This window comes from Rhineura floridana, chromosome 4 (assembly GCF_030035675.1).
Source record: "Rhineura floridana isolate rRhiFlo1 chromosome 4, rRhiFlo1.hap2, whole genome shotgun sequence".
NCBI classification, from domain to species: Eukaryota; Metazoa; Chordata; class Lepidosauria; order Squamata; family Rhineuridae; genus Rhineura; species Rhineura floridana.
This window is the reverse complement of record NC_084483.1, coordinates 171,467,112-171,492,255: the sequence shown is the minus strand read 5'-3', so window position 1 is coordinate 171,492,255 and position 25,144 is coordinate 171,467,112. Positions and strand designations below refer to the sequence as shown.

At 42.3% G+C, this 25,144-nt stretch overlaps 1 protein-coding gene across 1 annotated transcript in view; it reads right to left on the bottom strand.

Moving 5' to 3' along the window:
* Nucleotides 1–25,144, bottom strand: part of USH2A (usherin) — a 766,975-nt gene that overhangs the window by 473,110 nt on the left and 268,721 nt on the right. Inside the window, exons 26-29 of the mRNA XM_061626123.1 lie at nucleotides 23,031–23,304; nucleotides 18,296–18,499; nucleotides 18,108–18,188; nucleotides 14,456–14,641 (exon numbers count right to left, since the gene is read on the bottom strand). Coding sequence (XP_061482107.1) covers nucleotides 14,456–14,641; nucleotides 18,108–18,188; nucleotides 18,296–18,499; nucleotides 23,031–23,304 — 745 coding nt within the window. The remainder of the gene's footprint in view (nucleotides 1–14,455; nucleotides 14,642–18,107; nucleotides 18,189–18,295; nucleotides 18,500–23,030; nucleotides 23,305–25,144) is intronic.

Genomic DNA, 25,144 nt, shown 5'->3' with positions numbered 1-25,144 from the left:
TCTTCTCAACTCACTGAGAGGAGCAAAGAAGAAGCATGAGAGTCTCAAGCCTTCTGCTCATTGTCTGAACAGGTGCACAGTCCTTGCAGATTCATTTTCACAAAATACACACATGCAGAATGAAAAAGACAAACCATACTTTTAAGTTTTACTTTAAAAATAACAATTGTTTCAGTGTTAGTCCTTTATAAAATACACATCCCCTTATCTGCTTTAGGCGATTTAAGTTGATTTGCAGCCTTTTCCTTTAAAATAACAAAACATCTTTTCAACTGAAGCAATATTCTCCACTAAGGAAACAAATGCTTCTAGCATAGGTAAACCTGCCCTTACGGCTTTCTGATTTATTGGCACAACCTGAGCTAACAGCCAGCAGAGTTTCAGTTCCTGTGAGGTTTCCCATGTCCTCTGCATTAACTCATGTGTTAGTAGGTGGCCACCTGTCCGGTTCAGAGCGGGAATCACGAGTCGGAGACGAGGGTGCAAGGAACTCTTGCTTTATTAATGTAATGGATACATCAAAGGCTGAGCGCCTCATAGAAAAGACCCTATGCTAACTCACTGCAAGTCCCTAACTACCCTCTAGATATGCTCTGCAACGTGTGATGAAAGTCGACTCAATGCCCCATTCACAGTGCAGCAGTCTTAAATAGAAGAGGTCTTGGAGTGTAACCTCTCAGTCATTCGCACACACGCCCTCTGCCCTGTCCGCTTCTCCCTACGTCGTGAGCGCGGTGAAGGTGGACGAGTCTCCACGGGCTCATCTGACAGAACAGGGTCCTTATCTGCAAGTGGGAAGGAGAGGGCATGAAAGTGTCAGGCATCTCTGGGATACTGCTTGGCACAGGAGGAATTACTGCTCTTTCAGAATCTTCCCCTAACGGCTCTGTGGGGGGTGCTTGATGGCTGAGCGCTGTCCCATTGAGGGGCAGGGCCATCCGTGGGAACTGGGGGGGCGGCTAGCTCGCTCTCTTCCTCAAGGTTGGGCTAGACTCAACAACAGCTGGATCGTCCATGCCCGCTGACAGCTGAGGCGCCTGCAACTCATGCCTTCCCCCTCCTTGATCCTCAGGAGAGAGGCTGGGCTCAACACCCCTGGGCTCAACATCACCTATCTAACACATTTCCCAACACCTGCAGACCTGCCCAGCTGTGCAAATTGCTTTGCAATCAACCTGCAAAAGGCAGGCAGAAGGAGAAGTCACATCCCAAGACTACTAGATTTTCATCAGCTCTTTTTCTTTTATAAGTTGGCCAAAATGCTGCTACTACAAGATTTGCTTTGTTTCGGCAGAGCTCTACCAAAAGCTCTGAGAGGAATTGTGACTATGCACGAAACTTAGCAGCTAGGCTGACTGTCTGAATTGTTATACTTTATTTGTAAAATCATTTATATACCATCTTTCAAAAGGGCCCAAAAGGTGTTTCCGATATTAAAATACTAACTAAAACAAAATTACAAAACCAGAGCATTTAAACCAGGCCAACAAAATAAATCCACAAGGAGGTAGAAATTAAATAAATCAAAAACTTGTCAGAATAAGAAGATCTTAACTGCCTAACTAAAAATAATCAATGAACCTTTCTGAGGAAAGAGTTCCATAATTGGGGTGCCGCAAATGAGAAGGCCTTGATTACCTTTACGGACATAGCTGTCACTACAGACAGCCTTTCTACACATTACTTAGCTGCAAAACTGCATTGCAAAATTTTGAGAAGTGTGAATTTTGAAGGGTGGTTGTCTTTCAGTTCTCATATTTTGGAAAGTGCAAATCATCCCTTTTGGTGTAGTGGGACTGTATGGGAAGGAAAAGCTTGTTCAGCTACATGCATCTAGGCCATGATCCTGCAAGGCAAAAAGAGTTCATGAGTGTTTGGCCAGAATTGGCCATCAATGGAGTAGAGCATCTGACTTTTGCCCAAAGAGAGCTTATGTGCATGTGAGGATGAGTACTAATTCTGTGTGTGAGATATACTATTGCTCGCTGTTGGAAGAGAAGAGTATTAGAGCAATACAGTTCACAGATGGCAAAGAGCTGATGGGGAAAAGACATAGGAAACAGTTGCAGCAGGTCTACTTTGTAGCATAGTTGCCCCTTCCTTTTCTTACTTGTGGTGGATGCTCTGTCCTGGCACCCCCTTTTGTTGGAATGGAGTGGAGTTACACTGACTGGTTATGTCTGGAGTCTCAAGGTGAGCTATATGTTGGAATTCTAGGAAGAGAAGTGTTAGCAATAGTAGTAGTAGTGTTTTCCGCTCTTGATGAGGGAGTGAATGAAGAGGGCTATAGGTGCAAGTATGCATGTCCACTCTGCCACTCCACCCGACACATGACTCTGTCTGCCCCCATGAACAACGTATCTTCATCAGCAGAACAACTGCACTGCAGAGTATTCCAGTGGCATATATGTCTTAGCAGTGATGTATCTTGTGTTACACCTGTGAAGTAAGCTTCTGCTATGTCCTGTAGCCCATGGGTGAGGGACCCTTTTCAGTCCAAGGTCACATTCCCTTCTGGGCAACCGTCTGGGGACCAATTGCCAGTCGTGGGTGGGACACAGCAAGGCAAAGTGGACAGAGCAACAAATGTGAATTTTACCTCTGTGCTGGAGGCTAGTTTCTACAAAGACTCAAACTCCTCTCTATCCTCCATCCAGACAAACAAGAAGCATTGTAAGAGTTCAAGGGCACATCCTAGCCAGGCAAAAACACTCAAGGAAGGTGCAAAGCAGAGCCTGGGGAGACGGGTGTGGCTGGGAAGGAAATGTGGCCTGAGAATCCCAAGAGTCAGACAGAAAAGCCTGGAGGTTTGCATTTCACCCCTGGGCCTGAGATATCCCATCCCTGCTATAGCCCTTCAACTGGCATTAGTTGAGTATAAGATTAGAGTGACACAATATTTCATCCACAGAGGCCATGCAATTAGAACTGTGTAAGAGAGGTTTCAGTTATTATTGTTCAAACTAGCCCCCTTTTTCATTTTCCATTTCGGCTCTGTTTTGAACCTGAAAAGACGTTCAGAAGCATTTTGTAATACAACATATGGGTTTACTATTTAAAGAGAAAATTAAAAATATTCTACTAGACTTATTGGAAAAATAAGTTTTTTGGATCCTACCCAATGATGGGATGGTGTTTCTAATGTTACCTACATTTAATTTTTTTTCTGATCCCTTGCTGATTGATACCTTTTAAATCAAGAACAGAATCGATGACAAAGACTGAGCAATAAACAGAAAATGCGGCTGTTTGTTCAGGATTATCTTGTGGATATCAATAAGAAGAACTGTCATTCCCCAAATATTTGTGCTGGCAAAATCTGTTCATGTGAATTTAAGCAAACAGCAACTAAATAGGTGTAAGACATGTCTGAACTGAAAAGTCCTTGAAATACATTTGCTTGACCACAACACTCTCAAAATAGGACTCAGCTAGCTTGCTGACATTTAGGTTTGATTGGTTCTAAATACCTAAATCAGTAAGGTATTTTTATTAGTAATGATCAAACAAAATGCAATTGCCACATTTAGTTTAAACTGGTCATTTGCAAACAAAAGTCTTCTGGAAACTTGAAATCTATACATACCGAATCCCTTTTGAACAGACACATAAGTAATATCCCTCTGTATAGAAAGCCAAAATGAAGGGATTTTTGTGTGTGTGCCGTTGGCAGTAGTGACCATTTGGGCTGGTGGGGCGCTGGGCAGAGCAGCTAACAAGAGGTGGAACCAAGAGTCACAAATATGCTACATTTCTCACCCCACAAAAGATGCAAGCACACATTTTAGAGTAGACAGGCCATTAATCAAGACTGCAGAGTATGCCTATGACACAGCAAAATAAAACCACACACCATATTTCAGAGTAACCAGTGGAGTCAGTAGTAAGTCCCACTGAGGTCAATGGGACTTATTCCCAGACAAGTGTATATTTAAAGGATCATAACCTAAGGCTGATTGTAGCCTCAATGGAAAAAATGTAAAAGGGAGATGAGAATGTGGTCAAAAAGACAATACCTCTAGTTGAAAACAGAGAAAGACCCCAATGGACGACTGAATAAACTCTTAAATGGTTAAAGAGAGAAGGAAAGCAAAAGCAAAAGGAGATAGAAACACAGTCAGAACCCTAAATGCAACAATACAGCAACTAGTACGTAGGGACAAAGAACTATTACAATAGTTACTGTATAGAAATAGAAGGGGATAATAAAAAGGGTAGTGCAAGAGCCCTGTTCCAAAAGATTAGAGAAATGAAAGGGAAATTTAAACCAAGAGTAGGGATGTTGAATAATCAACAGGGGAACACACTGACTGACCGAGATGAAATAAAAGGAAGATGGAAGCAATACACTGAAGAACTCTATAAAAGAGATGCAAAGATGACAGATTCATTCACGGAGGAACCATATGATGAAGAACCAGAAATTTTAGAATGTGAGGTGAAAGCTGCTCTTAAAAAACTTGGAAGAAACAAATCACCAGGAATAGATGGCATACCAATAGAGTTGCTACAAGCTACTGAGACTGAATCAGTCCAAATTTTGAGTAAAATCTGTCAAGAAATATGGAAAACTAAACAATGGCCCACAGACTGGAAGCGTTCCATATACATCCCAATTCCAAAGAAAGGGGATCCCAGGGAATGCAGTAATTATCAAACTATTGCCTTAATATCCCATGCAAGTAAAGTAATGCTCAAGATTCTACAACAAAGGCTCTTGCCATATATGGAGCGAGAAATGCCGGATGTCCAAGCTGGATTTAGAAAGGGAAGAGTCATCAGAGATCATATCGCAAACATTAATAATTTAAGATATGCAGACGATACCATACTGCTAGCAGAAACCAATAATGATTTGAAACGAATGCTGATGAAAGTTAAAGAGGAAAGCACAAAAGCAGGACTACAGCTGAATGTCAAAAAGACTAAAGTAATGACAACAGAAGATTTATGAAACTTTAAAGTTGACAATGAGGACATTGAACTTGTCAAGGATTATCAATACCTTGGCACAATCATTAACCAAAATGGAGACAATAGTCAAGAAACCAGAAGAAGGCTAGGACTCGGGAGGGTAGCTGTGAGAGAACTAGAAAGTCAGGATCATTCAGACCATGGTATTTCCGATCTCTATGTATGGATGTGAAAGTTGGACAGTGAAAAAAGCTGATAAGAGAACAATCAATGCATTTGAAATGTGGTGTTGGAGCAGAACTTTGCGGATACCATGGACAGGATTCATTAGAAAAGATAATAATGCTTGGAAAAACAGAAGGAAGTAGAAAAAGAGGAAGAGGAAGACCAAACAAGAGATGGATTGATTCCATAAAGGAAGTCACAGACCTGAATTTACAAGATCTGAACAGGGTGGTTCATGACAGATGCTCTTGGAGGTCACTGATTCATAGGGTCGCCATAAGTCGTAGTCGACTTGGAGGCACATAACAACAACAACAAATTTCTTTAAGGAGGGGGACTCTTCTGTTCTGTATGCAAAATGGGTAAGAACTTTTGAAACATATTGTATTTGAAAGCAAGTAACAAGATATTTGAAAAGTTTTCAGCTACTCAAATACTGACAGTTTTGAAAGCAGGAAGGCTTGGACACAGCAGAAGCATTTGGTTATAAGGTGCCACCCTCACCCCCTTATTGCTCAACAGACACACTCATCTACTGGATTGCAAAAGCACCCGGACAACATGTCTGGACAAAAATCTTTAGTCTATCTTTAGTCCAAAAGCAAAAAAAAAAAAAAACCATTAACAAGTTTATTTCCAAATAACCCCCCCCACCATTCATCTACTTGTATCATTTCTAAGCATGTTTGCTCAGAAGTGAGTCCCACTGAAATCAATGAGGTTACCACTAAGTAAGGCATGCTTCTATCCCTTCCTTCCTCCCAGAAGAAGCCCAAGGTGGTAGACAAAGGACAATATACTAAAAACATCTTAAAATATTTTAAAAATAAAACATCTTAAAATCATCTTTTAAAAATCTTTAAAAACATCTTTAAAAGCCATTCCAAAACAGACACAGACTGGGACATGCTTTAGAGTCAGCATATATAGTATTCCCATGTTTATCTGGGGAAAAGGGGATACTCTGGCAGGCAGAAAATTCAGGGCAGACGATAAGAAAGCTCCACATAATGCATGCATTTAATTTCACTTATTGCAATACTTTAACTTATTTATTATCACAAGATGTGGTGATGGCCACTGTCTCAAATGGCTTGAAAATAATATATTATACAAATTCATTGGGGTGGGGTGGTGGAAGACCTTGTGGGTATTAGCCATCCACCATTTTACAAACCAAGAGGAAGTGATAAAATTTCCATATCCATGAACATACACCCTCACCATAGATTATCAATCCACCATTATACACCAAATACTAAAAACAATAATCCACTTGCAGAAATCCCCTATCCATGCAAAAAACCCTGCCATAAATTATCAACCTAGTCAGCATTTCAACAAATATAAAGAACAGAATCCACTGCCAGCCATTCATCCATTCAAATATTACAAGAACTTTTTTTAAAAGGTAAAATGTCTGGCCAAGCCACAACCTCAGATTAGTGAGAATTACTTCTGAGTAATCAGATGCATCCTGAGAGGATCTAGCCAGCACTAGCTGCAACAATTGCAGGCACAGCAGCACTAGAAAATCAAAAGCCTTGTACACTGGACAGACTTGGAGAACCAGCAGATTTATGCAAGGCAGCAGGGAGGGAGGTTGGGGAAACTGATCGCAGTAAAGCTTAGGAACCCAGAGCTTGGAAAAGTTACTTTTTTGAACTACAACTCCCATCAGCCCCAGCCAGTATGGCCACTGGATTGGGCTCATGGGAGTTGTAGTTCAAAAAAGTAACTTTTCCAAGTTCTGACCACCATCCTGTTGTAGAAGGCTTCTTGTTCATCATAGAGCTGGTTGTTGGATTTCCTATGTGACCTGATTAACTTGATTAAAGAGGGCAGATGGGATAATCTGCAGCTGCAAGGAAGGGAAGGGAACCATAGCGCTGCTATGGATCCCTGCAGGGATGCTATCCTGCAGCACTTCACTACGGTGGCAATGCAACTTGCTTCCATGTAAAAATGTAATCTGAATCATATGGGGGAGGAAAATGTCCCCATCCCATTAGAGTGCTTTACTGGCCTCCCTCCTCCCTATTTCAGTGCAGCAGAACATGAAGCACATTAAGGCTGCAATTCTATAAACACTTCCCTGGGAGCAGGGATGGAAAGATCTGTCAATTTTGGTTCTCTTTTTCATTTTTCCAGTCTTAAATTCAGTTCTCCACGTTTCTGCAGCAATTTTCATTTTTTTAAAAAAGAAAATCCTCATGAAAATTCTTCAGCATTTAGTTCAGATTTGTTCTAATAAACACATTGTTGTATTATTTATTTATTTATTGAATGTATATCCTGCCCTGCCTCCCAGAAGGAGCCCAGGGCAGCAAACAAAAACACTAAAAGCACTTTAAAACATCTTAAGAACAACTTTAAAAACATCTTTAAAAGCAATGCCAGCACAGAAGCAGACTGGGATTGGGCCTCTACTTAAAAGGCTTGTTAAGAGAGGAAGTTCTTCAATAGGTGCTAATACTGATATTTTATGCATACTTTTCCCTAACATGCGTTTTGGTAAACATTGCTTGGCTGGTAAACTTCATTGCAAAATTCAAATAAGTCCGAATTTGAAAGGATGACTGTGTTTCAGTTCTCATACTGTTTCAGAAAGCGAACATTTGATAGATTCGGCTTGAAATGCAAACTGAACTGAATTTCTCCACTATCCCTACCTGGGAATAGGCCCCATGAATTGAATATGACTTTTTTCTGAGCAGGCCTGTATAGGATTACACTATAAAGGGGCACGTCAAGAGTTTTGTTGCTGTGCTGACAGCAAAGACATGTCAGGGGACCAGCAAAAAAAAAAGCACTTTTTTTGACAACCTCTTTTCCTTAGCTCCCTTCCCCACTCCTCCCTTCCTGCCACCTAGCAACTTCCCAGCTCTTGGAATGAGGCTAAATTACAATTCTGTCCCAATGTGGTGAACCTTTATCTTTGCCAAGCGCTTATAGCCCAATCTCACTGTTTAATCAAGTTCTGAAAATATGGACCTCAGTTATAGCATCATAGCTAAACAGTATTATAACAGGATACACAGAGGTGCAGACAACTTAGTGGAGGCACTTACCAAGGCATAGTTGCATCCGTCAGGAGTACGCCTCCATCGCACTCAAGCCTTCTCCTCTCTTGCTTCATTGCTCTCAGCTCCGGGGTATACCACGGGGCTGCATGAGCTCTGCATGGGATAGGGCGCGCAGAAGCGATCATGTCCACGGCCCGGGTAATTTCCGTACTCCACAGTTCGACCAGGGCTTCGACAGGAGCGCCTGTCTTATCAGCCGGAAAATGCCCCAGAGCCCTTTGGAAACCCAAAGGATCCATTAGTCTCCGAGGTCGGACCAGCTTAATAGGTCCTCCACCCTTGCGGAGGGAAAGGGTGGCTGTAAGCCTAAACTTCAGCAAGCGGTGATCTGTCCATGACAATGGAGTCGATAAAAAACTCCCCACCTCCAGATCACCATCTCCATGTCCAGTGGCAAAGATCAAATCAAGAGTGTGCCCCGACACATGCGTTGGGCCAGTGGCAAATTGAGACAGCCCCATGGTTGCCATGGAGGCCATGAAGTCCTGAGCCGCCCCAGATAAAGCAGCCTCGGCATGGATGTTGAAGTCTCCCAGTACTAATAGTCTGGGGGACCTCAACAGTACCACCGAGACTACCTCTGACAGCTCAGTTAGGGAAGCTGTTGGGCAGCAGGGTGGACGGTACACCAACAAAATTCCCAGTCTGTCTCTTTGACCCAGCACAAGGAGGAGGCATTCCAAGCCAGTCGTCACCTGGACAGGGTGCTTGATGAGCGAGAGAGAACTCCTATAGGCCACAGCCACCCCACCTCCCCGACCCTCGGATCTACCACAGTGCTGAACCGTATACCCAGGTGGGCAGAGCTGGGAAAGAGTAACTCCTCCCTGATCACCCACCCAGGTCTCGGTTATGCATGCCAGGTCAGCCCCCTCATCAACAATTAAGTCGTGGACGAGGGAGATCTTATTATGTACCGACCTGGCGTTTAGAAGCAGCACTTGGAGATCCGAGAGCTGGCTGATAGGACAACCAACAGTCCTGCGGATGTGAGAAGGACCGGAACAAGGTACAGACACAACTTGTCTGGGACGAGTTCCCCTTACCTGACATGTTCTTCTCACAACACCATACCTCCCACTACCTGTCACTACGTTATTTGGGGCCCCCGAAAGTCCCCCCGGTCGAACTCTCTCTCCCAGGCACATGACAAAACACACATAAATTCACGCTCATGCACTCACACACTCACTCAATCCTATTCACACCAAACACAAACCATAAATCAGCCACACAGAAACCCAGACAACACATTCATACAAAGTCTCAAACTCATCCACACCAAACAGCCACAGCTAAAACAACAGCAGCAGACGTCAAAACATTCAACATTCAGGCAGGCGGGACAACAATGGCCGTCTTGGCTGATCCACAGCCAAGCAGCAGCGGCGGCAGCGACGTCGGTGGTATCCACACCCGAGTAGCAGCAGATGACAGCAGCAACGGTGGCGCACACCTCAGGAGAGACAGCAGCGTCAACCGGGCCTCATTGATCCATGCCCAAGCAGATGACGATAGATGACAACAGCGGGCGCGACGACGATGACAATGACAGCATCTGCATCCATGCACACAACAGCGCCCGCTCAAATGGCAATGGCACAACAACAGTCTCGCACTCCAGGACAGTCCAGCGGTGGCAACAGAAGCATCCACGTCCCAGGCAAGCAGCAACGGCCCGACCCGTCCCGCAACGCCACGGGAATTGGCTGCAGCGATGGCCGCGCCCAGATTGACGGCAGCGGCGGCAGCCAAAATCCGAAGCTGCGGCACCACAGAGATCGAGGCCGCAACGATGCCCGGGCTCGGGCTCCGGCAAGCCGCAACAGTGGGAGAGAAATAAAAAGCAGGGAGCAAAAAGCAGAAAGCGGGGAGCCCCCCACCTTCCAGCGGCTCCCGACAACTCCCAAAAGCAGGCGATATCCGAGAACGCCTCCTCGCTGCCTCCTGGGCCTTCTTCGCCTCCAAGGCCCCTCAAAGCCGCGTCATCCACCAGCGACGCTAACGAGGAAAGTGGGCCGTCGAACAGGGGCCTCCAGATGGAACAACAAGGCCGCACTCCTCTCCGTCCCAAACCAGCCCCGAAAAACGACACAGCAGGCAACACAACGGTCAAACAGACACAGGAGGGACCACATCGAACCACACCAAGCCGGCCTGGCATGCTTTGTTGTTGTTAGGTGCCTTCAAGATGATTACAACTTATGGTGACCCTATGAATCAGCAAACTCCAAGAGCATCTGTCCTGGACCACCCTGTTCAGATCTTGTAAGTTGTAATTCTGTGGTTTCCTCTATGGAATCAATTTATCTCTTGTTTGGTCTTCCTCTTTTTCTATCCCCTTCTGTTTTTCCCAGCATTATTGTCTTTTCTAGTGAATTGTGTCCAAAGTATGATAACCTCAGTTTCATCATTTTAGCTTCTAGTGCAGAGCTTGGAAAAGTTACTTTTTTGAACTACAACTCCCATCAGCCCAATCCAGTGGCCATGCTGGCTGGAGCTGATGGGAGTTGTAGTTCAAAAATGTAACTTTTCCAAGCTCTGTTCTAGTGATAGTTCTGGTTTAATTTGTTCTAACACCCAATTATTTGTCTTTTTCGCAGTCCATGGTATGCACAAAGCTCTTCTCCAACACCACATTTCAAATGAGTTGATTTTTCTCTTATCTGCTTTTTTCACTGTCCAACTTTCACATCCATACATAGAGATCGGGAATACATGGTCTGAATGATCCTGACTTTGGTGTTCAGTGATACATCTTTGCATTTGAGGACCTTTTCTAGTTCTCTCACAGCTGCCCTCCCCAGTCCTAGTCTTCTTCTGATTTCTTGACTATTGTCTCCATTTTGGTTAATGACTGTGCCAAGGTATTGATAATCCTTGACAAGTTCAATGTCCTCGTTGTCCACTTTAAAGTTCCATAAATCTTCTGTTGTCATTACTATAGTCTTTTTGACGTTCAGCTTTCCTCTTTAACTTTCATCAGCATTCGTTTCAAATCATTACTGGTTTCTGCTAGTAGTATGGTATTGTCTGCATATCTTAATTTATTGATATTTCTCCCTCCAATTTTCACACCTCCTTCATCCTGGTCCAATCCCGCTTTCCGTATGATATGTTCTGCATATAGATTAAACAAATAGGGTGATAAAATACACCCCTGTCCCGCACCCTTTCCAATGGGGAACCAATCGGTTTCTCCATATTCTGTCCTTACAGTAGCCTCTTGTCCAGAGTACAGGTTGCGCATCAGGACAATCAGGTGCTGTGGCACCCCCATTTCTTTTAAAACATTCCATAGTTTTTCATGATCTACACAATCCAAGGCTTTGCTGTAATCTATAAAGCACAGGGTGACTTCCTTCTGAAATTCCTTGGTCCGTTCCATTATCCAATGTATGTTTGCGATATGATCTCTGGTGCCTCTTCCCTTTTTTAAATCCAGCTTGGACATCTGGCATTTCATGCTCCATATATGGTAAGAGCCTTTGTTGCAGAATCTTGAGCATTACTTTACTTGCATGAGATATTAAGGCAATAGTTCGATAATTATTGCATTCCCTGGGATCCCCTTTCTTTGGAATTGGGATGTATATAGAATGCTTCCAGTCTGTGGGCCATTGTTTAGTTTTCCATATTTCTTGACAAATTTTTGTCAAAATTTGGACAGATTCAACCTCATTAGCTTGTAGCAACTCTATTGGTATGCCATCTGTTCCTGGTGATTTGCTTCTTCCAAGTATTTTAAGAGCAGCTTTCACCTCGCATTCTAAAATTTCTGGTTCTTCATCATGCCCTTCCTCTGTGAGTGAATCTGTCATCCTTGCATCTCTTTTATACAGTTCTTCAGTGTATTGCTTCCATCTTCCTTTTATTTCATCTTGGTCAGTCAGTGTGTTCCCCTATTGATTATTCAACATCCCTATCCTTAGTTTAAATTTCCCTTTCATTTCTCTAATCTTTTGGAATAGGGCTCTTGTTCTACCCTTTTTGTTGTCCTCTTCTATTTCTATACAATAACTATTGTAATAGTTCTCTTGGTCCCTACATACCAGTCATTGTATTGTTGCATTTAGGGTTCTAACTGTGTTTCTGTCTCCTTTTTCTTTTGCCTTCCTTCTCTCTTTAACCATTTTAAGAGTTTCTTCAGTTGTCCATTGGGGTCTTTCTCTCTTTTTAACTAGAGGCATTGTCTTTTTGCATTCTTCCCTGATAATGTCTCTGACTTCACTCCATAGTTCTTCTGATTATCTGTCAACTAAGTTTAAAGCCTCAAATCTGTTCCTTATTTGATCTTTATATTCTTCTGGGATCCCTTCTAGCATCACTGCCATTAACAAAGATGGCAGCAGAGGCTTCAGCTCGTTAGGAAAACCTCAGCCGCCATCTTTCTTAAGGGCACCGCTGCATGCACAACCGCAGAACAAGGTAAGTTAAGCAAGGGGATGGCGGAGTCCCGAAGCTCTTGCCGTGTGCGAATCGTGGAAGGAGAGCGCTGGGGCCTGGGGTGGGCTTTTGCCCAAGGGCTCCAGCATGTCTGGGGTTGGCTCTGGGTGCACGCACGTGTGTATGTGTGCGTGCGCACATGCGTGCCGGGGCCCAGGGCAAGCTGGTGCCCAAGGCCCCCGGCATGTCTGGCACCGGCCCTGGTTTTCATGGTAAGAGATATTCAGAGGTGGTTTACCATTGCCTTCCTCTGAGTTTGGATGCATCTTAGTCTGGTGTCTCAGCTTTGACCATTCTGCCTTGGGTGCCCCTTCTAGGAGTCTAGCCTCTTGGTCTAGACTCCTGATGGCATTGCTCTCACCTTCTTCAACACTCTCAAACCCCCTCACCACATTAAGTCACAGGTGTACATCCTAGAGGGGGAATGGCATACTACCTGGGGAAAATTAGGCAAATGTCATATGAGTAAAAAAAAATATCCAGTTAATGATTCTCTTGTACCTTTGTATAAAATTAGAACAAGGTTATGCCCTGGATCATCACGTTGCACCTCTGTGAGTTTTTGTTGTTGCTGTTTTCAGTGAGTGTTTATTATATACATCGGGTATGGTAGGAGATACATCAATTTGGCAACAATCTATTTAATCAGAATTTATAGTTTAGCCTGTAATCCAAATTCCCCTTACACTGAGTTGGGGGGAGGGGCAGAGCTGGATTGATTGCAGCCGTCCCTCTGCTCACTTCTGCTAGCTCTGCTGTCCTGTTGGTGTAGACCTCCCCCTTCCTTCTAGCAAATGTGTGAGCAGGGAGAAGGTCTGCTGGCGATATCCCTGCCAGTGGAGCTCAGTGGAAAGCCTCAAAATGGGAAATTTTGAGGGTGCTGACTGGCAGGGCTCAGTCAGCTTGGGATATACTGTGAACCACTCTCACAGCTGGCACTGGCTGACATTGGGTTCAATTGCTGCACCAGCCTGGAGCTGATGCAGGGATCAAGCCTGATCTGCCTCCCCCACCCACCTTCTGCCACTGCTATGAGAGGCCAGGCAGTAGATCTCTCTCTCCATCTAGGTACAGCTGTGCAGCTACCCGAGATTTGCTGTTGCCCTATTGTTCTTCCTCCCTTCCATTCTACAACAGCCTTCACTAGCTCATATTCTGTAACTAAGCTGACTTTATCTTTTATTGTCTTTTAAGAAATTTCTTTTCTAGGTGAAGCCCTTAAGTCTTCCCAACAACTTAACTGAGACAACTATGTAGATTTTTTTTTAATTTACCTGCACTATACTCCTGGTATTTTAGTAAATTGTGCTAGTATTGGATTCAGCTCTGTTGGAATGACAGCAGCCTGTCCTCTGGCAGGAATGGAGCCAGGGCTGCAAAGAGAAGAGATTCCTCTAGCACCAGAGCGGTTCCTAATCTTGTTATTTCTAAGGGGCATTGCCTTGAACATGGAAGTAAAGTCATGGAAGATTATCTAAGCAAGCACAAGCCAATAGGCCAAAGGAGGCCACCTTTTGCTCTCTAAGCCATATAAAGACTTCCAGGTCAGGCTTCCTCTCCTGTCCTGGAAATAAAGATATGGGTTGGTCCTCTCTGAATATTTGCCTTCGGGTTGTTTCCCTTCTGGCTTTACTCCACTCCACCCTTGATTGCACAGGAACTGGGCCTCTTTCTCTCATACTCATGAACACACTAAATTATTTTGCAGTGTCAGAACACAATTGCTCAGCCTATCAACAACAGATGAAAAATACTGCTTTAAATATATATTTATTGGCATGTACCTGTGAATGCACTAGTATTAGAAATCTCTGTTCTGACAGTAGGTATGCTGGGATCATCTCTGCTGGACGCCTTCAGAATATACTTCTCAATTACACCTTTGACCCCAACTGGTTCGTCCCACGTAACCTCAACATTGTAACCATTTATGCTGTGAACTCTTGAAGGTGTTGGCACATTTTGTGGGACTGTGAAAGGATAAAAGAGAGATAGAGAAAATAGCAGTCTTAAGAAGACTATTGCCCCATTCTTCACTTTTAATAGTTGCAGTAAATCAGATTCACCATTAACATAAATACAATTTATTAGAGTTGTAACTTTCCAGCACTGATTTAATATGACTGCACATCTTGAGCCATTCAGTTTTAGCTATATTTCAAAACCATCAGAACTCCATCTACATAACATTCTTCTTTGTCTAGTTCAGGTTTTCAAAAAAACATTTAATGTATCAAACATGTTGAAACATCACTCACAAGGGATGGAGGTAGACTGTAGAAGTTTAAACAATATAATGATCTGTCCGAGTAAGACCACATAATTAGACTGTTATTATACACTGCCATTTGAGATTTCATTGCTAAGAAGTAAAACTTTTGCTAAAATGAGGTCTTTTTCTAAACAACTGCTGTTTCAACTTCCCAAATATTAAAGTTCAAATTATAAAACCTAGCAATACTGTGTGCAATCAATCTAATTCTGTATTATCAGTGGAAATTTGTCCATTAATGTGAACAGAATGTGGGTTGCAGTGAATGAAGCTACCATTAAGAAAGAAAGCTTAATATTTGAGAGCAGGTATTTATATGTGTAACTTTTGCTTTGGGTCAGTTCAAATAACAAACTAAAGGTCATTGCTTTTTTGTTTCTGTAAATGAAGATGATTAAAAGAACTTGCAAAGCTGGCTCACATAAGCCTGACAACCCTTGTAAAAATCATCTTATTTCCAATAACCTTTAACTATTTGTTAGATATTGCTATATCAAGTAAAGTTCTGGCCAGAAACAACTTCATCACAGATGACTGCACAAAGGATGCCAAAGAAAGGCCCAAGGAAAACTATGGCAGGATGATGGATGATAGTTTTGTTAGAAATGCATGTGTAAGAGTCCTGGTGATTAGGACTGCTGTAGCCTCTCAGCATCAAGTACCCCACTTTTATGCCCTTATACTTTAGACTCACAAATAATCTGGTAGGAGGAAAGTCTGTATAAGGGATTTCAGTATGTTAAATTTCAGAGGATTTGGCTATGATTCTTTCTGAAAGAAGCAATAATCAAAATGCAAATCTTCAGGTTGCTGACAATACTACAGTAATATGTTGATTATATTAGTTCTGAAATGTATCACAGGGAAAGGTAAGGTACTGTATAGCAGATGGTGTTCTCAGAGGGGACACAACAAAACAGACTCAAAAATAATTAAATAGTGCAATCATTTCCCACCCCTTGGGAACATGTAGCCACACCGTGCTATGGTCAGACTGTAAGTATAAATTTATGGTCAGAGTTACTCTGGTCAGACAATTAGAGCAAAAATATGACTGTATTTGCTCACTTTCAGGTGGTCAACCACATGATGGCATTAAGTTGTATAAGCAGGACATTTGCAAGTCAAAACTCTGCTTTAATAAACGGTGTTGGAAAGCAACTTTTGTCATGTAAACATATTACTATACCAATTTGCAGAGGGTGATAATTGGGGAGGTCATATGCCAGAATTGTTTCAGACATTTATATCAGCAATTGAAGAATTCTGCTAGTGTCCAAACCATACTGACTATAGTACAACAATTAATGTAGTAAGAGAATTCAAAACGTTTAGGTTCAAATACATTGTAAAACCCACCCTGGACTCCTATTGGGAGGAAGGAAGGGATATAAATCAAATAAATGAATGAATGAATAAATAAAATGGCCATCCCCAAAAGTTAATCATCTTCATATTTTTGTCTTGAAGTTAGAAGGCCTGAGCAAAAATGTCTTCCCAAAATTCTCCACCCCATTTTCAGGGAGTCATGTGCTAAATGTTCTTGCGGGGCAGATGGAATTCTCCAAGAGCTGGGGAGGAGAGAAAATTATCTTCTGAGAAATGTTGGAGTAATTAATACTGAATGAAATTATATTATTAGTTCAGCTGGTGGGTGAAGGAAAGGCTAAAAGAGAAGGACTGGAAGAACAAGGAGCCAAGCCCATTGGCTCTTTCAATAATAGCTTAAGACCAGGTTACCTAAAAATCCTCCTTGTCCCTTTTACACCAGCTAGATCACTGGGAACATCTAGAGAAGCTTTCCTGATGGTCCCACAGTTATCACATATACTATCCAAAGTCGCATAGCAATCCTAACTATAAAAAGCTGGCATAAATTACACCATCTTAAGTTACCCCTATTCCCAACCATTCAGGAGGAATTGGGAGGAATTTTACTGACACCACCCTTTTTGTAGGCTACGTTATGTCAGGTTGCTAGTTACGTGACTGAGCTGAAAGGAGTTTGGTAGAGGAGTCTTTGCCCTTTTCCACCCCTGTCATGCCACATCTTCAGAACACCCCATTTGGGTCTTACATGTCATATGTTCTGCTAGCTGAGCCCCGGAGAGAAGGACTTATGCCAGCATATCTCCAGCTTGGCTGGAGTGTGGGACATACGCTGGCTTTTAGTACAGTGACACCAGTACTTTGGAACACTATTTCCATTGAAATCAAACACAATTCTGGTATTTTGCCATCTGCTGAAAACGTTTTCAGCAAGCTTTTGAGATTTAGTGTTGGTCGTTTGCTCTGTGTTTTATGATTTTATAACTATATGATGTTTAAATCATTTTATTGTACACTACTATGAGTTGGCGGCTTAGAAATATCCCTATACATAAATAAATATTAAAATCTTAAACAATATTAAAACAATGCACAATAGTTTCAAAAATTCTTGTCGCCATTTGTTGTGAAGAATTAGTTGGAAAGCATTTTACCAAATATTCTCAGGATGGGCTGAAATTCTCCAACAATTTTTGTTTTTTGGGGGGATCCTGTCTTTTTGCCCAGTTCTATCAATGATTTCCACACATACATATTCGTCAAATTTCCAGCACTTCTATGGATTATGTGTGGTCTTGCAGCTATGAAATTCAGATACACCACTAAAACAGGTATATTATCAATATAGATTGATGTGTGTGCATATGCCTCTTTCCCCCACCCCACCCCACCAAGTGTATGCTCAGAAAACACCCTTAGATTTACAATGCAAAACTACCCAGTTGTACATTATAGGAAAACAAAATTGTGATTTGGTAGGAAATCAAGTCAACACATAGTTTTGTTGAACATTTTAAAAAAGACATGAAAATAATGAAATATATGAAAATCATGCACTTCAGATATAGACCAGAATCCAGTACAGTTTTATATGTGCTATAACCCACTGAAAACAACTAGCATAAGCATACTTAATCCTATGTTGAATTATAGCCATAGTCTTTCAAGTTCCAAATAATCATGAGCTTGGGCTGAATCCCTTTGATTTTAGTGTGTAGTCTTTCAAGAGTGTAGTCTTGGTGTGCTTTTCCTTTTTTTCACAATGGTTATCTAAAAATTGCCAGTAACATCAAACTAGTCTTGATAAGAGAACAAAATGTAGAAATGTTAATTACCCGATTCTCTCGTGTGGCCAAGGTCCCAGGCACTAGATACAGATCCTCCTTCATTAGAAGCAATTACCCGGTACAAATATTCTTAAGAGCAAGAGAGAGAGAATGTGTGTATAAATGTGAGAATAGATAATCAGAAAATAAACTAAAACCATACAGCTGTTCACATAAGGAAGAAGCCAATGTGGTACCTGTAAATGGCTGTAGACCATTCTCATAAACACTCCTCTCTTTTCCTCGGTACACTAGGATGGAGTCATTCCCCCTGCAGTTAGCAGCACTGTCAGTTGATAGGCATCCATCCAGATTGACTCTGACAGCACTGCTGGACACAGATGCCAAGTTAACGACAGCACCTCGTGTAAATTTAACATCCTTCATGCAGCCACCAAAACCTAGCAAATAGTAAGGGATTAGTATCTCATAAAGGGCTTCAGTTGTTAATTAAGAATCATGTTTTGCTTCTTGCGGGGCTACATTTCAGTGATAAGGGGAGCTAGATGTAAACGTTAAACTTCAAATTATGTTTGAGAAATGATTAAAAAATATTTAAGCTGATACAGAACAATCATTCCTGAATCTCTACCACACTGAAATACACATGGATTATCCAACATTTCAGCTGACACAGAAAAACCTTAATTTTGCCACTTGTCACCATATGTTCATCAACAGGTGCAAAATACTGAATTGGAGTAAAACCTATCACAAATTGTATATGGGATATAGATAACTTTTATGTTATTTGTTGTTAAATGTTATTCTAATGACAGGAACAGTGTAAAGTGGCTATTATCACAAAATGAATAATGTTTTACACTCTAATTTATTGTAACCATAATATGGAAAAAGAAGAGTATTTGGCATGCCTTGCTGTAATTGAGCGATAGTAGTTGGGTGTGTACTTGTGTGCATTCTATTGCCTAACTCCATTCTGAAATTACACACAGAGCAAATGTGATTACAAACTCTAATGATTGCTTTTGTTAGAGAAAAGCCACTTCAGGAAAGTACAGTTTGCAGTGAAAAAGTGGTGGTGGTGGTGGTAAAGTCTTTAACCCTTTCCCATCTGCTGCTCATTTTCTTTTGTCTTCCCCCCTCCAGTTTCTTTTCACTCATGGAATTCCAGATGCACATTTAGCTGGTGAGAGTGTGGGTATGTGTGGGTCACAGCTTGGAAAAGTTACTTTTTTGAACTACAACTCCCATCAGCCCCAGCCAGCATGTTGTAGTTCAAAAAAGTAACTTTTCCAAGCTCTGGGGGAGCTGCAGAGTATGCAGAAAAAGTCTTAAGATAACGGTCACTGCTTATCTTCTGAAAAACCATCCTCTCCCAAAAAGCAGCTTTTCCATAACAAAAGCAATGCAAATTGTGTTACACACATTTGAAACACTTAAGTAAACAAAAACAGGCAAACTCCAAATCTGAAAGGCACATATGTATTAATCAGATGGCATTCCCATGATTCAGAATATATAATATAATAATAATAATAAAATTTTATTTCTAGGCCGCCTATCTGGCCGAATTAACGGCCACTCTAGGCGGTGTACATAGACTAAAATATAACATAGAGTAAAATATAACATATAATACAAAACAAAACCCCAGTAGTCTATAGACATCCCGAGCAGCAGGTTCACGCACACATACACACACACGGTCTCTGGCCCCTTCAGCAGTTGCTGCTTTTGTAGCTGGAGAGAGACAGGGCCCCGCCCTTCCAGGCCAGGTGGAAATCAGCCAGAAATGCAGGGAGCAGGTCTTGCAGAAACTCACACAGGTAGATGTTCTCTGGCCCCTTCAGCAGTTGCTGCTTTTGTAGCTGGAGAGAGACAGGGCCCCGCCCTTCCAGGCCAGGTGGAAATCAGCCAGAAATGCAGGGAGCAGGTCTTGCAGAAACTCACACAGATAGATGGTCTCTGGCCCCTTCAGCAGTTGCTGCTTTTGTAGCTGGAGAAGTGCTATGCCCACCCTGCGTAGAAGTATTCCCTAACATACAGACAGTTCATGTCTTTGGCCAAACACATGAGGGCATAAAGTGTGTGGCTGCAAGGTGTATATATTGCCTTTGTCCCCAGAGTCCATGTCTTCTCCATCCCTGACTTTCCCATGTTAAGCAAGAAAGTCTGAAGAAGGCTTCCAAGTGCATTTGGCTGAACAAGCTCGGAAGCCTCCCTGCAATCAGGAACTCTGCGTTATTAGGGTTCCCACTTGTGGGGAGTCTTCTAAGCACTTTCACCCAAACATGCTTTAGGAACCTCCTTCAGATCTCCCTGGTCAACATGGAAAGTTCATGAATAGAACAAACAGGAATGCTGGAGGCAGAGGAAGTGCATTATCAGGGTTCCTGGTCAATGTGGGAAGGTCAAGATGGAGCATGTATGGCCAGCACATGTGGGGTCTCTACACTCTGTGCTCCTTACACACTTTATACCTTCACACGTTTAACTGAACATGGTTAGTAGCAGCATAGCAGTATTTCTTCCTAACTCCTGATGGCCTATTTGAGAGGGGGTTCTTCAGCAAAGACCAAGTATGAATCTCTGGAAATCTAATTTGTGAATTGGCACATAGGTCATTATAACTATTTTAGACAAGTACAGCACAAGATTGGCATTGCCAATAACAGTAAGAAATACAAACCCTAGTAGAGCCCTCAGACTTCTGAAAGCTCACTAGACAATCCATGGGTCTAGGAACACTAGCACCCTGGCCAAAAAGTAGGGATGGACGAATCTGTCCATTTCAGTTCTCTGACATAGGTTCTCCTAGTTTACCTCCTACCCCCCCAATCTTAAATTCAGTTTTCCACATTTCCACAGGAATTTGCAAATCTTTTTTCAAAAATCCTCATGAAAATTCATCTGCATTTTTGGCACAAATTTCTTCTAATACACACATTTTTCTACGTGGCCTTGACTAATATACCCAGTTTTGCAAGCAACGTATGTCTCCTTTGCTACCTTCACTGCCACTGAGGAGTCTAGATAATGAATGAGCACTTACTAGTGTTTAGTTGCATTCATCTGGAGTTTTCCTCCACTTGTGTTCAAGCCATCGCCCAGCTTGTTTCATTGCCCTAAGCTCTGGTGTACAAAGCTCTTGTGGGCTCTACAAAGCAGGACAGGGCACTCAGAGGCAATCAGGTCAACAGATTGGGCTATTCGCATCTTCCACAAATCAACTAGGGCTTCGACAGGAGCATGTCATATCAGCTGGAAAATCCCTGAGAGCTGTCTGGAAGCCAGTTGGATCCAGCAGCCTCCAAGGTGGACCATCCTAATAGGTCCCCCACCTCTGCAGAGGGGAAAAGGTGCTAAAGCATAAAACACAGCAGGAAGTGATCCAACCACGACTAGGTACTGATGTTAATATCCCCCATTTTCAGATCACCCTCTTCTTGTCCAGTTGAGAAAATCAGATCCAGAGTGTGGCTTGCCACATGTGGCAAGCCAGTGACATGTTGGGACAGCCCCATGATTGTCATGGCAGCCATGAAGTCCTGAGCTGCCTCAGAATTAATGGCCTCAGCATGGATGCTGAAACCCCCAAGAAGCAACAGTCTGGGAGTCCTCAACACCACCTCTGAGACCATCTCTATCAGCTCAGGCAGGGAGATTGCTGGGCAGTGAGGCAGGCAGTAGACCAGCAGAATCCATTATCTGACCCAGTTATTTAAACTGTTTGTAAGCTGCATTTCAGGGTTAATCCATCCCACTGCCTCATTTTTGTATACTTTCCCCCCATTATGGAACCTGCAGCATGCACATAGGGTTCTCCTATTAGTTAAATATATACATATTAAATTTAATTTAATCCAGAGAGCTAGATACTCAAATCTGTGAGTAGAGATCAGTTTATGGAAGAGAGAAGGATGATAATTTTTGTGACAGTAGTACTCACTGGTACGGAGTACTGTCACTTTTTTTTTTTTGCTGCCTATGGTAACCGTTTTGTGCTGACACCCACAGTAGTTTTATCAAGGTATGAGTACCAGCACCTTTTTTTCCATCAAAAAATCCCACTGATTTTTGCCTCTGCAGCCCCTGAAAATCTGCTCTGAAGGATTAGCAGATACACAGACCAGCATGAGAGGTGACAGAGTATCAGAGACTGCAGGGAAAGGGGGAAATCATCATAAATTGCTCCCTGCTCCCTTCCAGGAGTTGAGGTCTTTGCTGAATCACAGAGCTTTCCATCTACAGAAAGGGCATTTCATGAATGGAAGGATTGCTTCCATTGCCAGAAGCAGTGCTGGCTCCAGGTCCCCAACCAGAATGAGCCCACCTGCTGTTGCAGCATTCTATCTACTTCCTCAATCTGTGTAACTGTTCAGAATATTTACATGCTCAAAAAAAGACAGTAACAGCAGAGCAGAGCAGGACCAAGAGTTTCTCCGTGGGCCTCCTGCTGCAGTGTGGGCTTTGGCAAGTGGCTACTCCTGACACCGCCCCTGCATGGAACAACTACTCTTGATCCAAGTCATAAATATTTCCTGCCAGGATATATGCTACCCACCAAAGCCAGCACCAGGCATGACTGGGCCCTTAGACACCAGCCTGCCCAGGGCCCATGGCACTGTAGCCCAACACACACACCACATACAGGTGACACACACACAGCATTCACACTGATGGGAGGTAGTTGGGCATGTGCACGGGCTTATTGAAGTCTGTGCTGCCTGTATTGGGGGAGGATGCCTGGGAGCTCCCTCTCCATGATCTGTGGCAAGGTCTGATTGTAGGGCCCAACACTGCCACCGGATCATGGAATGGGAGTGCCACTATCCCACCCTAAGGAGGGGTCCTTCAGGTGCCCCTCTGGGCTGTAGAGGTCCTCATCCAGGACCCAACCTGACTGCCCTCTGGCACCAGCCCTGCTACCCACATAGAGATATCATTGCCCTCCTTCCAGTAACACACCTTGTTCTAATCCGAGCTCTTTAAAGGCATTCCGAATGTCATCTGGGATTCCTCCAATGTAGACTGGAGAATTTACATATAGTTGCTCTAAACCAGGTTCCATCACATGCTCTGTCAATTCATTTATACTTGCTGAAACTACAAATCCTCCTTTTTTCAGAGTAACTTTATTCCATTTTCCATCGCAATAGGATAATCCTAACCAGAGATTCACGTGTGTCGAAACGATGCCATTGTTTAGCAGGAAAGACAGGATTCCACTTTTTAGTTCTGCCTGTAGTTTGAAGTTAAAATAGAAAAATAAAGGACTGATGATAGCAAGAAAGGCAAAGTTAATATATACTATGCTATTAAGCAATTCAACAAATGTTAATAGCACCTAAATAATATTCATCAAAATCTCAGTGGCTGTGTTAGTCCCAGAAGAAGAAACAGAAATAAATAATGTGTATTGGTAAATTAAAGAGCAATCGTATGTTTCCTGGGATATGATTTGTCAGATCAGGGCATGTGCCCGTAAACACCTCCTTGTTACAACCACTGTTAGTATTCCAACAGACGAGCAGAATGCAAACTTTTGAGTCACATAGGGCACTTCTTTAGACTGGTTGCTTGGGTCAGGGAATTATGAACATGGGTAGCCTAAATTTGATTATTTGTTTGTTTGTCTTTAGAATAAGAAAATTGATGCAGATGTACAGCACAATCTTACGTGTAGCACAATCTGAAGTAAGTCACACTGTGTTCAATGGGTATGCTTAGGATCACAGCCTTACTTAGACTAGAAAATAAGGACAGCAGAAGTGTTAGTTGAAAAATGTGTGCTCTTCTGGGGATATAACTAAATGCATATTTTAGTGCCCACTAGCAACACACCTAAATACATTTTCAAATTATAGGAATTATCTAAAAAAATAGCACTTTTAATTCCCATTTATTTTGATAGAAACATTAAGCGCATGGTTTTCTTCTTTCATTGAAATCAGCAGACTTTTAAAAGTCTTTGGCTGGCCATGATCTTTATTTCTAATCTGTGTGTTAGATGTTTATAACTTTATTACTGAGATTTGCATGACCGATAGGAGAAAGAAGGCTGACCTAAAGTATGACTTCATCTTCTAAACATTTTACAAAATGAGAAAATAAGTTTTTGTCAATTTCATTATAAAGAATATTATGACAAGTCCTTTGAGTAGGAAAACTCAGATTTGCTTAAACTAACTGCAGTGCTAACTTTAAATTTACCAGTGTACTGAAAAACTACTGATCCTATATGAATGTTCCTTGTTTATTTTTTGTAAATGTCTGAAGAATTTTTTTAAACATATTGGAGTATATTGGGGGGTATATTCATGAGTCAGTGTTGGTAATATAAGCAACATCGGCTGCTTTCACACATGGGGCTGATTGCGTTTAATGGATTAAAAAGGTAGTGCTCCTGTTGCGATTTCTAAAATTCCTTTCACACTGCAGTACCTTTTGCATTAAGGAACAGCAGCTTTTTCAGCCGATATACCGGCATTTTGAGCAACTGTCTTTCACACAGCTGCAATCAACATTTTGTTTTCATCCCACACCCATTATACACATGTGCACCGTTCCCCAGTGTATAGGAGGTCTAAGATCTCATCTTGTCACCATACAAGCCCTCTCCCAATCTGACTTTTAAAATTGTTTTAGTCGTATTGACACAAGGGTGTGTATGGGAAATGCTGCTGCTATCTACGCTGATGCTGGAATACCGGTACAATTTTCGTCAGGCAAAAATACCTGTGCGACTAACGGGCATATTGGGATGCCTGTCATGTGGACGGCTGCAGCTAGCGAAAAAGTCGTCCAATTTTCTGGGTTCCCAGTCTTGCTAACAGATTATTTCTGGCATCTTTTATCACAGAAATTTGCACTAAACTTGCACTACATTCCAGTAGAGTTCCAGAGCTAGCTTGTACGTCATGTGAAAGATATATACAAATTACCAGGTAAGAAATCATCAGAATAACAGAATAAAGTTCAGTGTGAAATCAGCCATCATAAAAATGTTCATTTTCTACTTAAATTACCTGCATGATTTAAACAGTCAACACTATATCTTGTTTGGGATACAGCGGTAAGTA